The sequence below is a fragment of the Polyodon spathula genome, chromosome 1, assembly GCF_017654505.1.
Source record: "Polyodon spathula isolate WHYD16114869_AA chromosome 1, ASM1765450v1, whole genome shotgun sequence".
Taxonomy (NCBI): domain Eukaryota; kingdom Metazoa; phylum Chordata; class Actinopteri; order Acipenseriformes; family Polyodontidae; genus Polyodon; species Polyodon spathula.
The window spans coordinates 41,064,862-41,083,052 of NC_054534.1; the positions used below are offsets into that span (position 1 = coordinate 41,064,862).

At 38.4% G+C, this 18,191-nt stretch overlaps 1 protein-coding gene across 1 annotated transcript in view; it reads right to left on the reverse strand.

The window, feature by feature from the left end:
- Window positions 1-2,865: 2,865 nt before the first annotated feature.
- The window catches only part of LOC121319883, a 36,239-nt gene continuing 20,913 nt past the window's right edge, over window positions 2,866-18,191 (reverse strand). The window contains exon 3 of the mRNA XM_041257846.1: window positions 2,866-3,078. Within this exon, the coding sequence (XP_041113780.1) occupies window positions 2,866-3,078 (213 nt within the window). The remainder of the gene's footprint in view (window positions 3,079-18,191) is intronic.

Below are 18,191 nucleotides of genomic sequence, written 5' to 3' on the forward strand. Positions count from 1 at the left end.
GGGGCCCAGCTTTGGCTTTAGCCAACCCGAGGGGGCCAGCTTTCCCACTGGGATCATTGTAGAAGTCGGGATCCCTCTGCTCGACAGCTTCAGGCTTTGCCGTGGGCACAATGACCCGCTACAACGAGACCCTTAGCCCTCCCCCAGACTCCACCACAACCCAGGCCACCAGCCCCATCATGCACTAGGGGATCTTCAACCGATGCCACTGCAATCCCCTGTCTGCCACCGAGGGATATCAGCCTTCCCTCGGGTGCTACGCACTGGTTCAGCCCCATAATGCGCCAGCATCGCCAAGGACAATGCAGCATTTCAAGGGGCCCAACGCCACAAGGAGCTTCAGCCTGCACCAGCAGTGGCTGAAAATGGCATCCTCCCACTCCTGCCCTCAAACAACAAGAACATCGGAATGGAGCCGCTGGACATTTTATTTAAATTATGTCAACAAAAGTCTTTTTTCTTGAGACAGTGAAACAAATTTAAGCACAATTCCACTTTAGTTTTCCCTATACAGCCCTCTCGAATTAAATGAACTGAAGCACTGATTCTGTACCCTTCCTCCCCAATCCAATTAGCTGCCAGTGTCATAGAATGCAGAGCTAGGCGTGGTTCAAATGAGAGACCAATTCTCATTGATTTCAAACGCTTGTTTTCATTGAATATTGCCTAATATTAGTAAAAATGAAAGATATTATTTAGACATTACTAATATTACGAAGAAGACCATTATTCGTGCATATCCAAATACAAATTAGTAGGAACACCCCTAATTATATATATTCAGTTTTAGTTTTATTGTTCTATCTGTTTGGTTTTGAGATACACCTGAATGAAAGGTGCTATATAAATAAACTTTGATTTGATTTGAATAAAAAGTAGGCAGAACAGAAAGTAATAACTACTGTATTAATTTGATTTTCACTTTATCTGTTTTGTATTTTGGTGTTTTTATAATCTGTTGATGTCTAAAAAGTACATTAATAATGCTCACTAAATAATGCTAATAAAGTTCACACTGAAATCATGGCAACTAATAAATTAATAGCCAAGTAATCAGACAAAAAATAACACGAAACACTGACACATGCGCATATCTCAAAATAATGCAGAATTCGGCAGGGTACAAAATTCTGCACGACACAGGGAAATTAAAGAAGTTGTAACAAATACTCAGTTACAAAAATGGGAGAATAATTTATAGAACATTGTAGACTGACTACGCCACTGGGAATTGCACCCCAGAAATAAATTAATATATATATATATATATATATATATATATATATATATATATATAATATAGGGAGGGTTAGTACGAGGTTCTTTTATTTGGGCCAAAGGAGAACACACAATACAAATGCCAGGGATTCAAAATAATCATACGTTTATTTAAAACACAATTTTGTTTCAGTTCTCATATATTGTACATTTCTAGTCAGCAGTTTACTTTAAAACTATAACAAATGTGATCACAGTCCTCTAAAACTAGTGCTGTTAGTGTTGTCCTTAGTTACAGTTCTTTTTTCAGTCAAATACTTCAATTCGTTATATTGTTTTAAGTGTTCCATCATTCTCTCAGGCATCAAAATGGTTACATAGTTTAAGCACATTCCTTGTTCGCTATATTTTTCACATACCTCTTTATAGACGTGCATACTGATAAATCCTCTCCTGATCATTTGTTTTTCACCAAACTCCTCAATAATCCGATCCAAGTCATTAATACTATAACATCTCAAAATGCTCTGCAAATGTCTGTGATATTCTTTGAGCCCTGGATGCAGAAGCAGCTACCTCCTTTGTTATGTCCATGTTATCGTTGTAATGCATGGGGCTATGAGAAATGTCCTTTTATTTATTTATTTTTTCGGTCTCACTCAGCCATTGAAAGGTTTTTTTGGCTTTTTCCGGAGAAAAAAATGATTAGAGACCTGTGCTTTACGTCTTTTTGATGATGTCTCACAAGGTCCGATATTGGACAGGAAAGGAAAAATTGTAATGTTGGACCTGATCCGACATAGGACCACAAAGGATTGATAAAGTTACATGATAAATTTCACGTTCATTATGGTAATCGGGCTGTTAATTTCATAATTCACCTTTTCTATAGCCCAAATCACTTCATATGGCCCCTGCCATTTAGCACATAATTTCGATTCTGAGGAGAGAAGCAACAGCATTATCTTGTTTCCTGGTTGAAAGGTTCAAATGAATGCATTTTTATTGTAATGCTACTGTTGCCGATTTGAGATTGTCCTGGGCCAAACGACTGACCAAATCCAGATGATCTCTTAGTAGGAGCACACGCTTCACTACATTTTTGGACAAGCCTTTGTGCGCCTCCCACCCCTCTCTCAACAAATCGAGGATGCCGCGAGGCTGTCGGCTGTACAAGAGCTTCAAGAGTCCAGAGTACTTGGTTCCCATTATTTAGTGCCCTCACAGGTCGGGAGGGAGATTTACCACCAAGACTCACTGTGACATATTGTCAGTCAGAATACAATAATACGATTCTACTACTGCTGGGCTTAAGGGGACCCCCAAGTTGTCTGCCTTTTTTTCTGCCTCCCTGTTTTTTTTGTCCACCAGCCACTACTGATGTAGGCTATATAAAACCATGGAAACAGACCCCTAAACTGGAAAAAATACATCCTGATATTATTAACGTTCATATGTCAGAACATGACTCTTTCCTACACCATTACCCTAAACTGGATGCATGGGCTCCTCCCACTTTGGCGCTGGGTGTTCAGGCTCCTCCCACTTGGGCGTTTATTGCTCGGGCTCCTCCAACTTCAGGTCCGTGTTCCAGTCGGCCGCCAGGTAGCTGTCCTCCTTATGCCCATAGCACAGGCAGAAGGAGCACTATGGCTTTGGACACTCCTCTTCCAGGAGGGGGCAGCTGAGTGGGAAATACCCCCGTTCCCAGCAGATAGGGCACAAACAGGTGGCCTCTACTATGCTGAGGAAGGCATCCCAACTGCTCTCCCTTTTTGCTGCTGCAGCTAGTACTGGCTGCTTCTGGGGACGGCCACTCCTCCCCTTCTTTCTCCTCAGGACTGGCAGATATTCCTCTTCCTGACGTGGGGGGTGGTAGTCAGGGCGACACATGCACGATGTCGCCAACAGCAAAGCACCACTCCTCCCCTTTTAGGCAGGTTATGCAGATGTCCAGCCCTTGTTTCACTTTATTTTCTTGCTGCCTTCCTTTCTTTTCCATTTTTCACAAAAAAAGTGTACCCTCAGTACTTGCTCTGGCCTGGGTCCATGGAGGTGCTAGAATCCCACACTAGACAAGACTATGTGTGACTATGTGTGCTCAGTGATAACATCCCAGACCAGAAAACTGACAGAGACACAGGTACTTGCGAGGTTGAAAGCTCCGGTGTGCTGTTTTATTTAAACAAAATAGTCTCAAACACAAACAGAATAAACAAAACCAAAACATAACTCCTTCCAGGAATGCTAACTTAAACTTTTCAGTTCTAAACTATACCGGACAGCTAAGCTGTTTACCATTCACAAAAAAACAACATTTCAAGTATTGAAGTTTCAAACACTGGCAGTCTTTCCCTGATGGAGCTTCAGGTTCTCTTTTTATAGCATGTGCCTTTTCCCAAAGCACCAATTTTCCCATTTGGGAGCAGCCACATTCTAACATACATTTGACAGGGACAGGAATTAACCCTCTCCCTGACCAACCACCAAAACACATATAAACACCCACACTTTACTTATTGGCAAGGCTCTCACTATGCCACACCGCCATATTTATCATTAATTACAACAAGCACTGTAAAGTGGAGAATAATAGGTTACATTCAAAACAAATATATGGACAATTGGAAAAAACGAGGTTCAGAAGAATTTAAACAAATGGTTTTAAAAGAGCAAGAAAATGAAAATACAAGAAAAGCACTGAAATAAACCTCATAAAGTCATATTTGAATTCAGTGGGAGAAACTAGAGAATTATACCTGAAAAAGACCTGGACAATACCTTTTGAATTTCATCTAATCAGAAAAAAACAAAATGGAAATGACTTTGAACTTCTCACTGAAGCATTCTGAGCAGCACTGACCATTACTTGCGCAGACATAACTCTGAATACAGTTTTTTCCACAGCAGCCCATCACACACACACACATTATACATATATATATATATATATATATATATATATATATATATATATATATATATATATATACACACACACACACACACACACACACACACACACACACACACGTCATACAGAATCATGATATTAGTGAATCCAAAGTAATTCACTTTTCACCTTTGCAGTAAAAGTGAGTGATGAAACAGAATCGTGAGAGAGCAATGTATCACAAAGCAAAGTTTATGGTAACTAAAACTGGCAATCACATGCATGGAAAAGAAGATGAGCATTTTCAGGGTATGCCTCTTTAAATGAGGGTTGTGATTGCATGGTGATACCAAGTCCCGGTTCATATTTGATTGTTGCTAGTGTGTAGGCCTGCCCTCCACAGGCCCCTACATCAACACAGCATAAAGTTATCCTTACTTTCAAGTCCTTGTTGTCTCTGTACAAAATTCAAAGTATTTTTCAACACTACCTCCAAAACCTGGTTTGTGTTGCCTCTTTAGTATGTCAGTTTAGATCTGAGGCATTAATCAAACCAGTTGTCCCAAAGGTCACATCTATCTTTGCCAGACATTCTTTAGAATTTTCTGCAGCAACTAGCTTGAGTGTCCTAAAAAGAAATTGGCTACCTTTGTATCACTTGACACAGTGTGTCACAAACTAAATTTTCATCTGAATGACACGCTGTCACAAAGATGGCTGCTGTGGGTGACATCAGACCAGAAACAGGCACCAACACAGAAGCGTGGAGTTTTGTTGAAGCTGAGCACTTGCTTGCGCTCAGCATTTAATAATTAAACAGAGGCAGAAAATAAACGGTTGCAAGACAAACAAATAACAGGACACGGCACTTTAGCCAAAATAAATATACAAACAAAACGTACTAACACTAAACAGACGAGTGGACAAACAGACAAACACGGTGAGTTAAATTAATTTACTTTACATTTTTACTTTCTCCTCTTCACACCCGTTCTCCACTCACCGAACACACAACCCAGAGCGAGTGAAAACATGCAGCTTTTATACAGCTGTACCGAGACTCGATTGCTAATCAATCATTCAGTTGTAGTCTCGGTACAACTGCGTGTGAATTAATAAAGTGCAATTCCCCGTGCTCACATATTATTACGTTTTACTTGCACGAGAAGTGCTGTGCAATCCTCGTACCTAAATACAAATATACATTTTAAACACTTGTGTTATACAGACCTGTTTATATCCAGTGAATCGATGACTATACACCAACATTAACACACAACATATAACAGAAAATACACACAGGGGCGGGCACTTTGCCACAAGACCTCAGGCACTTTTGGCCATGCATATATCCATACAGGACATACAAGTTTAATGATAATGAAGTTATTTTGGCAACATGAAAATATACTGGGGAATGCATTTATTTTGACATATATATCAATTATATGAAACGATTTATAGATATTTTAAAATGGATAAATTCGTACACATCACAGGCAACAAAAATCTAAACTTTTTTTAATACCCCAGGGAGCTTTAATCCCCGCATATGTATATTACAGGACATCTGAAATATTACAGAACATATTTTTTTATGCAGCTGTACAACTGCACATGAATTAATAAGTACAATTCCCTGTGCTCACATATTATTACATTTTACCTGCATGTGAAGTTCTGTACAATCCTTTTGCTCGTAACCCATATTGCATCCCGTGAAACAATGGCTATACACAATTGCAGTGTGGTACACAAAGGATGCACATTTTTATATGTGTTGTGTTGTATATTTGAGAGCAGTTTACATGTGTATCATAAGTCACAATCTACATGAATACTCATTTCTTTTTATTGCACCTGTCCTCAAAAGATTACATTATAGAGAAAAAAATGTATATATATATATATATATATATATATATATTATATATATATATATATATAGTTTGTTTGTGTACACACAAATGTCAAACATGGGGAGTGTGTTACGATATGTGAAAATTACAGTATACATTTGAAACATCGATGACCAAAAAAAAAAAACTATTAGGTCCAGGATAAATGATTTCTTTTTTGTTAATCAGTTTTTTTTAGTGAAATTTTGAGATTTGAATTTTGTAGAAAAAGCTTGCCTTTTTGGTTAGAGGTTGCATCAAAAGCAAGGATGCGGAGAACTGGTTAACAGCAGCTATGGTCAGTACTCCAACAAAGCAGAGCCAGGAAATGCCAGGAATCATCTGAAGGGTATATTCTCAGAGAGGAAAAATGACTCACGTCGGACCCCTTGAACTGCATTGCTGCACTTCTACTGCAGTGGTATGGTGCAATATCCAGAAATGTGAATGAAAACTGACACACTTCTTGGAAAACTGCATATTGAGACCAATTTAGCTAATGGAAGTGCAAAACATTGCAAAATATTTTGTGAGCTACAAATACTTTAAGCAGTGTTAACCAAGGCTTTACAACCCTTATCTCATTTAAAAAAAAAAAAAAAAAAAACATAAAGCATATTCTCATATTCCTAACTTTACTCGTACTTTTTGAAATCACAGTAAATTTACATGTAAGTAGAATTATTGTATGTCTAAAACAAAGTACAGTAAATATTATATTATACAGTATATGTTTCTGCAAAGACAGCATGCTGGGATTCACCATGAAATTAAGAATACATGACTATATTGACACAGCGTAGGAGCTGATCACAATAATATTCCACAGCCATTATCAAGCATCACTGAAAGATGTGTGTCCTCAAGTATGAAACCATATATTTTCAGTAAATCAGTTAACAGAACAATAAATAAATTTTAATACTGGCAATTAACAGAGATATTTACTTATGCTTCTCTGTCTATCTAAAATTGTCTTTGCTGTGCTGTAGGTTTCAGGGCCTTTTGGTGCCACCATCTGTCCTTTTCTTCCCCTTAATTTTTGATTCATTTGTCCCATCTCTGTTCATCTGTTTATTTACACACCAGCTGCCCCTCAAATCCCAACTGCCTTTCTTGATCAGTCAGCTAGTGATTAGGAACAGGGCAACAAATTGTCAAATAAAAACACAATTGTTTAATTTGCCTTCCTCAGCCAGAAGAGGAATCTTTTGTGTTTTGTGCCTGTTCCAGTGCTCACACAATGGACCATTGACAATTATAATAAACTGCCAGGTCCCCCCTTTCAGATATCAAAGAGACAGTCATCATTCTCATCACACAACAATAGCAACAAAAAAGAGAGACAGAGAGGTTCATTCAACATTTTCATTAATCTACATAATGTTCATCTTTTTTCTTAGTTAGAAAATGTGCATGTATAATTAAACTAATCAAGCTTGCCATTGGGAATTATGTAGTTATTAATGGCTCCTAAACTCAAACACGCTGTCAAGGGAGTCGGAATGCAGTCTGCTTGTCTAGCTTCATTTCAGATAAGAAGCTAATCACTTTTTCAAAGTCTTTAAAGATGACTGGCAATCCATTTTTTAATCCATATCTCTTTTCAACAGAGAATTATTATATTGCATGGGAGGAGAGATCCTTAAAAAAGTGGAATTCAGTTAAACTTATAAACTGCAATCAGTCAAACAGGTATTTTGTCAGTACAATATTCTCACAGCTCGGCTTGCATCTATTAATATCAAAAGCAGATTTTGTCATAAGTGACTCAAATTAGAAAATGGTGATTGCATGTTCTATGTTTTATGTGTTTATGTCTTTAGCCTACCCGTAACACAAAATAAACCATGCTTCTGCATTGTACACATCGTACAATGCGAATAAAATATTATTTTAAATTGAAACTAAATGATTGTAGTGTTATTATTATTATTATTATTATTATTATTATTATTATTATTATTATTATTATTATTATTATTATTTAACTTTGCCTACTTAGTAGCCTAGACAATTAACACAAAATAGATCACAGGCCTATAAGATGCTCAAAATGAGCTGGACAGGTTAGTGGCACATGTGTTCATAACGCTTTGGGGAAACTAGAAATGTCATAGAAATGTGTTTTCTAGGCTTGTAAGTACACCCTGACTTTAGTGAATATTAGGTACTTGGGTGTTAGCTTAAAAAATGCACTGAGCACAACTGGCAGCGCACAAGAAAAAGCCAACTGTGAAATTCCAGCAACAATTGCGACTGTTTAAAACATGTTTTCAAAAGTTCTGAACAATTTGATGCAACTGTAAGTGTCACAATTGTCGGCAGTTTTAATACATCTCATTATAATAGCTGAGAACCCTCATTTGCACTATCTTCACCCCCTTTCTGCAAATTTATGCAGAAATGCCCATAACCTCAAAGAAAAACTGCTGCCGCAAAGCATTCCCTAAAAAGTCGCTAACAGCATTACCCTTGTTTAGTACATTTCACCCTAGACTTTAGACTTGTTTGCAACTGGTTTGCGACTATTGTGACAGGCACAACACTTTAGTACTTTTACTCCTTAATCCTTAACACTAAATGATGTAATATGAAGACAGACCTCAAGTCATGTTACTAAATGTCCAGGTGCTTGTTTGTATGTGTATAGAGTTGTGTATAAAGTGTTAAACTTTTAAAAATGTGTCAATTTTTCATGTTCCACATTGTTTCTCAATTTACCACAATCCTTGGACAATGTTATGATGATTATTACCACAGTCATTGGTGAACTCCGTTTGTTTGCAAGTACTTCCAGCTCCCAGAACTGCATCCTGTTGTCTGCAAAAGGTAAGGCACACATTCTTCAGACAGTAAAACGTGTATCTTAAATGATAATCTTAAAGCCTTGAGTCTGTACTTTTAAACAAGCCAGGTACGTTTCTGAATAATATGCGCATAATCACTGGGCTGAGTGTAAAGATTTAAATAAATATTTGCATGAGTACAATATAACGGGTGATTTTTGTAAAACTATATTATCTGGCTGAAGAGTCAGGAACGTAACCCCAATTTATAACATTGTTCCTATGGGGAAAATGTGCTTTGACTTACGACGCTTCTACTTACAACGCGACTTTCAGGAACCAATTGTGTCATAAGTGGGAGGACTGCCTGTATTGGCTTCCTTACTAAAACAGAGTGCTGTCATTTGTTAAAGGCAAGCATGCAGCATCCCCCTGCAATTGACTTGCCCATACATTGAGACTGCATGCTCTGCATCCACTGAATTGGTTGGAAGTGTAAGGCAAAGCTTTGCCAAGTTATACAGATGAGGAAATTGATTAGAAACAGTCCCAAAACTCGGTTATCGAAGGGCATCTGGCATACTTTAATAAAAATAATGTATGCGGCACATTCTTTGTCGTGTTATTTGTCTCATTCAATAATTTATTTTATTAGTACTGAGTCAAAACAAAGAAAACGTGGCTATTCGGGTCTAAAATTCCAATTGCGAAAAAGTAAGCAGCAGGTTGAAGCGAGGTTGCTGTGCTAGATCGTTTTAGTACTGATTTAACTTGCAGACAGGAATACTTTTTGTCTGGGCTGACTTTCCAGTTTGGTTTCTGGAAGCTGTTTATTTTACATTCTGTTCAGCAGCCTCTGTAGTAGCCTTTTGTTTAATGTGTGATTTTGAAGCTAAATAGCGATCGATCATACCATCTACTACACAGTACAGGTCACAGAAAAGCAGTAAAAACATACTGATAGGGTGATTAAAACTGTGTTCTCATTTCAATACTAAACAAGAATGTTAACTGCTTTAGATAATTTTTTTTGTAAATATTATTTGTGGACGTTTTTTGTTTGTTAGTTTTTTGCTTAAGTGCAATGCACACAGGACAGCAAAATAATAAAAAAAAGGTATCTTACAGAAGGTCTCTCTACTTTGCCTCTCTTGTTTGTGCAGTTAAAAGAGTTTTTTTTTTTCCTCTCTGTAGCTCATCGGGAGGTCAGGAGGGAGATTGTTGACTTGGATTCGTTCTCTGTCACAGCAAGTTTTCTATGCTTCGCTCCATTTCTGATGGCAAAATGAAATCTTAATTCACACAGAACGACCATTTTGAAGCAGAAATACACAAGTGACACAAATGACAGTCTTGTTGTTGATTTAAACACTTTTGCCTCTGTGTGTCTAATATTATGCTATGGTTTCATTTTGTATTGGGTTATTTATTTTACAGTTGAGATGTTTGGTCGAAATAAAAGTGTATTTTATGTTAGCTAAAAATAAAATTTTTATTTATTCTTGAAAATCCTTGATAACAGCTTCCACTGATTATTGATTCAACTGTGCTCACTGGGATATCCAAACACTTGGATATTATTTTGTACCCTTTCCCTAATCTATGCAATTGTATTACTTTATCTCTAACATCTATAGAATGCTCTTTGGTCTTCATTTTCCTTCAGATTCACAGCCTTACCAATGATCCTTCAACAGTGGGGTTTTTATCCAGAAAATGTGAGAGCAACTTTAATGGTTCACAGGTGGAGGCCAATGGTAAGGTAATTGTGTCCTCGTTAGGGGAATTTCTTTCATCGGTGCAAACTGGGAGCTTCCACAGCACAGGGGTTGAATACTTATGCAAGCTAGATATTTCAGTTTTTTTTATTTTTCTTAAAAATATTTCCCAACATGAAACCAATGTCACCTTACAATAATTGATTCTGAGTTTTAGTGTTTAAAAATAAAATATCAGACAGAACGAAATTTCAATGTACCATTTGTAATTCAGTAATATGAGAGACTTGGTCAGGGGTCTGAATACTTTTGCAAGGCACTGTATATATATATATATATATATATATATATATATATATATATATATATATATATATATATATATATATATAGTATATATATTAGTGAAGGATCCTTGCAACTCACACCGTTCGTTGCCCCTTTAAAAGTAGACCCAGGACTCAGAAAATTGATTTTTCCGTTTTGGAGCTCTGACTAAACACCAACGGGAACCTAACTAAACACTCAGGACGGCTAAGCCGTTTACCTGACACAAACACTAAACTCACACGGGCTTCACTCGGCACTCTCTTTGATACGACTGGACACACACGCAGTTGGGCTCTTAACTCAGTAGCCTAGAACAGACTGGCTGCCTCTCTTAAATACCCTGCACCTGGCTCCAATTTACAATTAGCACCAGGTGCAGGGGATTATCTAAACAATAAAACAATTAAACAATTCAAACCCTTAGCCCATTCACCCAAAAGTGCATTCCCACATGTTTTTAGCAGGGAGAAATTTTAACCCCCTCCCTGCTATCTTACAATATATATATATATATATATATATATATATATATATATATATATATATATATATATATATATGCAGTCCAAAACTGTTTAGCAAATAATACAAGGCTAGTACACAACACTTTCTTATGGAATGCTGATTTTTTATTGTTACTTGTGTAAAGCTAAGTTGTCATTTTTTTCTACCTTTTTTTTTGGTGGTCAAGTGAGCCAAGGCTGCACTGTCAGTGCTTTAAGACAACCTAAAAACTTAGTGGAAACCCAGTTTAAGAAATCTGTATGATATGAACAGCTGTGCAAGACCAAATTGGAACTCGGACATAAAAATTTAAATATACCCTCCCGGATTTTAATATTAATGAGGTTATTTGCATTTAGAACGAGAATTTCTCTAGCTAAAAGAAAACTACATGGAAACACACACAACTCGAAGGTACTACTAAAACAGAGTGAGAAAAAAAGTGAGACTTATTTTTCATTTTCCATGGAAATTGCCTCAATGTGAATGGTCAGCCATATGGTCACCCTATGGACACTAATGCAGCATTTCCACAATGTTAATTAGCAGATTGCAGACTGTTATGCTGCTGGCGAACACATTGAATGGTTGTACTAACACCAGTTTCTATATACACATACGAATGCACCTCACTTGTTCCTAAAACCTTTTGTATTTTATCTGCACCAAATTTATCGTATAAATACGAAATGTGAATCTCATCTAGTTTTCTTGCTTGGTTGAGAAACAAACTTGGTGTCCCTGATACATTATATGTATCTTACACACACACACAGAGAAATATGATGACACAGGGCATCGGCTCACACAAATTACAGTAAGAAACATGCGCGTAACAACTTTCACAAGCTGTCTAATGAGGAAATAATAGCCAAGTACCATTTAAAGAGGGAGGACATCCACCAGCTCTTCACCTCACTACAGCCATATGTGAGCAGACAAACAAAGAGACATCATGCCCTGTCTACAGAAGCTCAAGTGTTTGTCACGTTACATTTCCTTGCCAGCTGTTTCTTCCAAAATGTATTGGGTGATACGCTGGCAATGAGCAAGGCTTCAGTATTGTACTCCATTGAGAATGTAACTATACTGCCCTTACAAACCACACTTCTGAATACATTACATGGCCCAGTATGGGAAATACAGTCAGCAAGGGAAGGTTCTCATTCCATCTGTGGTTTTCCCAATGTGATTGGAGCTGTGGATGGCACACATATTCAAATAAAAGCACAGAATGTTGACGAATATCATTATGTGTGTTGAAAAGGGTACCACTCAATGAATGTGCAGATTATATACGACAATAATCTCATAATAAGAAATGTTATTGCGAAATGGCCGGGCTCTGCGCACAATGCATTCATCTGGACAAACTGTGCTGCTAAGACATTGGAGAGGAAGGTAGATTCTGTGATGGATGGCTGTTGGGGGACAGTGGATATCCCATTTCCACTTTTCTCTTAACAATGTACCCACCTCATCATCAAGGGCAGAGGAGAAATACAATGCTGACTACGGAAGAACGAGGCAGGTAATAGAGTGGTGCATTAGCATGCTAAAAATTCACTTTAAAGTGCTACACAAATCTGTGCCACAAAATTGTGTGAAGATCATCACACCTGCATGCATACTCCATAATATTGCACAGCGTGGCTGTACACCAATTGCAGATGAACATCAGGAAAACCCTGAAGAAAATGTGCATCATGAAGGAGAAGAACAACTGCTTGGCACTGCTGCAGGATGCAAAGTATGGGATACATTAATTCAGACAAAATATGCCTAAGTGTACACCCCAAATATGGTACAGTACACCCTCGCTATAACGCCTTTCATTATAACGAACCTTCGGCCATAACGAACCTGGCCCATGGACCCCAAATATAAAAAATATTTTAAAAAATCATATAAAAACACAGTCTGTACACACGGGATGCCACCTCTGCAGTGACGTCAACTCTTTATCTTAATAAATACGTGCTGTGTAATTGTGCCTCAACTATATTGATCATCTGAAAAACAGTAACGCAAGCATATGTCTGTCATGAATATAGGTTGTCAAAAGGCACTTCTGTGGCTTGTTCAGCAACCATGTGGCAATGCAAAATTGATTAACGAAAAAACAACAACAACAAAACTTGTGGATCTGATGAACTTTTCATGCCGGGTTGATTTTGAATAAAAGCTCAGTTTGGGATTAACATTTGGTGCACTTTGAAACGATTCGTGTCAGATTGATTTTGAATAAAAGTTCAATTAAGGATTTTTGCTTTTTGTATTGTGTTTTAATTCTTTAACGAATCAATCCATCTTTATTTTATATAGCACCTTTCATAGTGGACTATCGTCACAAAGCACTTTACAAGATGCAGAAACAACAAGAAAATCCATAATACTTTAAATATAGAGAAATGCATAATACACGCTATACAGTAAAAAAACAAAAAACAAAACATAGTACATTAAATAGTGTAAAGTGCATAATATGTGATAGTAGCATAATGCATGAAATAGTACATTAAATACAGTGGAAAGTGCATAATACATGAAATAGTAATAGCAACACAGCAGCTAATAGCAGATATCAGGCTTAAAGAGCACAGAAGCAAGAGAAAAAAGGTGGGTATTGAGGGTTGATTTAAAGCAAGCGACGGTGGGAGTATCACGCACCAAAGCTGGGACAGAGTTCCAAAGAGTCGGAGCCATGAAGCTAAACAGGTGTGTGTGGTGCACTTTTGCTTGGAGATAACAAGCAAGCCAGAGTCGGAGGACCTTAGCTTAAGGGCAGGGACATAGCGAGTCAGCAGGTTGAGGAGGTACTCGGGACCTGTGTGATGAAGGGCATTGTAGGTGAGCAGGAGAGTTTTGAAAATAATCCTGAACTTTAAAGGTAGCCTGTGCAGCTGGGCAAGACGAGGGTTGATGTGATCAAGTTTTTTACATCTGGTAAGGATCCTGGCAGCAACCTTCTGAACTAGCTGCAGTCGGTTTATGGTGCGTGCCGCGACACTACCATATAGATGGTTGCAGTAGTCGAGTCGAGAGGAGACAAATGCATGACAAACAGAATAAAGCAAAGGCAGAATACTGCATACATGAGACAAACAGGTGCATGTAATTCTATTTTTATTCACAATCTCATCTCTTTAACTTTCTCCAACAGTTTATCGTTCATTTTGATTGTCCTTTCTCTATAACAAACCCCTCGATACAACGAACAAAAGGCTTGGACCCAAACAGGTTTGTTATAGTGAGGGTGTACTGTATACTTAGGGTTCTGGTTTATTCAAAATTTTACCGAAAAATTAACTGAACCTCAGTGATTTATAACCGATTACTAGTCTACTATTCAGTATTTTCTCTGTGTATTTTCTATTTATTAGGAAATACACAATATTTTGTTTAAAATGCTGTTTTATTTTGACTGCGACATTGTAATAAGCACCTCTACACTGTATCCTAGGATACAGCATGTATATTTAGACAGAGGATCAAATAATGTTCAAATGTCACACGAGATTGCTTTTCTGTTGCGTCACAAACACATTATCATCTCATTCTGTTGGCCAATGGTTGAAAGAATGAAAGAATATATTGAAAGTTAACTACATATTAAAATAAAATAAGAAAGTGAACTGAGACACAAGCAATCAATTTCTGTGACTTTTGCATGTGCTTTAATAAAAGAGAGCGCAGAATGAATGTGTTTATGAGTTGTCAGAGCTCTGTGTTTTGCTGGACAGCCACTGTTTCTTGCAAAGGGGTGTGTATTAGTGACTTCGTGTGACAGTACTGTCCATCAGCTAAAACACTGCCTAACACCAACAATCTTAATCGTAAATATTAAACTTAATCAGATACCAGAACTGCTACTCATCATATTCCACATGTAAAGTGTGTATACAGTAAGTGTACAAAACATTAGGAACACCTTCCTAATATTGAGGTACACCCCCTTTTGTCCACAGAACAGCCTCATTGCGACGGGGCATAGACTCTACAAGGTGTCAAAAGCGTTCCACAGGGATGCTGGCCCATGTTTACTCCAGTGTTTTCCACGGTTGTGTCAGGTTGGCTGGTAGTGGATCTCTACTCCGAATAGTTCGTTCCATCTCATCACACAGATGTTCAATTGGATTGAGATCTGGTGATTTTAAACAGCACGTGTAAAATAAAAAGCACATAAATTGGACCTGACGCACCTGACAAGTGCTGAATAAATGGTCTGCAAAGACTTAAGGATAAACACACTCATTAACATTTACTTGTGAAATGTGGGTTTCCATGCGGAACTGGGCGTGGATTTTCCTGTGTGTTTGTCTTTTACACCAGTAAATGAGATTTACCCTATCACTCTCTTTGGCCGTTTTTTCGGCCACAAACCTGATTTACCCGAGTAATTCTCCCAAACATGCACGCGCATTGCCATTTCACAGGTAAACTGACCCACTTGGAAACCCCATGATTGTAATACCAATGTGGGCAAAATAAATAATAATAATAATAATAATAATAATAATATAATAATAATAATAATAATAATAATAATAATAAAGGCTTCCAAGAAAACATGGTTCAATCATCACAATAATAGCTAATACTGCTCGTTACATTTTCCTATAATTACTTAATGGGCTACTTAAGTTGTATCGTGTACAGAGCATAATCTTACGCTGAAGTTTAAGTGCACTGATCTCAGTTAGATACAGCTGAAGAGCTATAGTCAAAGGTAATGACATTTAATATAGAACATGTATGACTTCCTATATGTGTTCCATATGAACCATGACTCTATCTGTGATCCCTGAGGCGCAAGGAGACAGTTTTTAGCTTGACCTTTTGGAGAGGTCAAAGGACGCGGGTGATGACATTTTTTATTATAGAGCACATATGTCTTCCATTATAATTATGACCCCATCGACATGTCCTAGGAGATCAAATTTTAACATTAATTAAATATGGCTGTCAAACCATGTGACCAATCTGCTTTCAATTTTAGTGGTTATTACTTTATTATGGGCCGCACAACTGTGCCAACATTGAAGAGCATACGTGCAACATTGTTCTTGTTATGGGTCATAAAAGTCATTTTTCAATTACACTATGCAACACAATTTTTGTTCCTGGGTAGTAAGTGTTATTTCCTAATTGCTTATGCCTCAAAAGTATAGACAACTTTGCTTTTGTGACCAGGACAGTGATATTTTCAAATTTACCTATTTCCAATGAGAAAAAGGGCGAATTTGTGTCTTTTCGTTCACATAAAGTCAGAAAAAAACAACATATGAATCCAAATTAACATGTATTTATACTAAAGTAATACAAAAATGACTACAAAAGATTTAGAAGTGAGTGGTTTTTCGAGATTTATGATTATACTATAAATCACTTTCACGAATCAGCCCCCAAATGTAGTCTCCCATCATGTTCTCGTTATACTGTCCTTGGTAGCGGCATTCAAAGTCCAGTATCTCCTGGTGCAAGCGCTCGCCTTGCTCCTCCGAATGCGCTCCCATGTTCTCCTTGAATTTATCAAGATGAGCATCAAGGATAGGGACTTTGAGGGACATCCTACAGCCCATTGTGCCATAGTTCTTCACCAGAGTCTCAACCAGCTCCACATAGTTTTCGGCCTTGTGATTGCCCAGGAAGCCCCGAACCACTGCGACAAAGCTGTTCCAAACCACTTTCTCCTTACTAGTGAGCTTCTTGGGGAATTCATTGCACTCCAGGATCTTCTTTATCTGTGGTCCGACGAAGACACCGGCTTTGAACTTTGCCTCAGACAGTTTAGGGAAGAAGTCTTGAAGGTACTTGAAGGCTGCCGACTCCTTATCTAGAGCTCTGACAAATTGTTTCATAAGGCCCAATTTGATGTGCAGTGGTGGCGTCAGCACCTTCTGGGGGTCCACCAGTGGCTCCCACTTGATGTTGTTCCTCCCCACAGAGAACTCGGTCCGCTGTGGCCAGTCCTGCCTGTGGTAGTGCGCCTTGGTGTCCCTGCTGTCCCAAAGGCAAAGATAGCAGGGAAACTTGATAAAACCGCCTTGGAGACCCATCAGCAATGCTACCATTTTGAAGTCTCCTATGACCTCCCAGCCGTACTGATCATACTTCAAGGCGTCCAGCAAGGTCTTGATGCTGTTGTAATCCTCTTTGAGGTGCACCGAGTGAGCCAGGGGAAAAGACAGGTACTTGTTACCATTATGGAGCAGCACGGCTTTGAGGCTCCTGGATGAGCTGTCAATGAAGAGGCGCCACTCATTCTGGTTTGCCTCCGATTGCCTCGAACAGACTGGTCACATTGTGGCAAAAGCAGAGCCCATCTTGACGGGTGAAGAAGCTTGAAAAAGGTTGGTGACGCTTCCTCTGATCTGCGACTTGCACACTTTCATCCAACAAGTTCCATTGCTTGAGCCTAGACGTCAAAAACTTGGCATTGGACTTGGTGAGACCAAGATCTCTAATCAAGTCGTTGAGGTCTTTTTGGTTGGGGTATTATGGGTTTCTCTCCTCAGCTCCACCTCTGAAATTGTCGTCTGGATCTACAACATCTTCCTCGCTCTCTGACTTGCTGCTCTCTTCTAAAGACGGCTGCTCTCTCTCTGGAGGAGTGGGTACAGGGAGCTCAATGCAGTGTGGCACTGGGGCGATGGATGAAAGAAGGTCTGGATACGTGATAGCAGGTGCATTCTTGCCAGTCCCACGTTTGGAAGGGTCCGCCATGCAGAAGTAGTAGTTGCTTGAGTGGTCAGTGGGTTCCCACCAAATTCTTGGGATAGCAAACTTCATGGATCTCTTTTCCCCTCTGTACCATCCTACAAAAATACATTTATTTCAC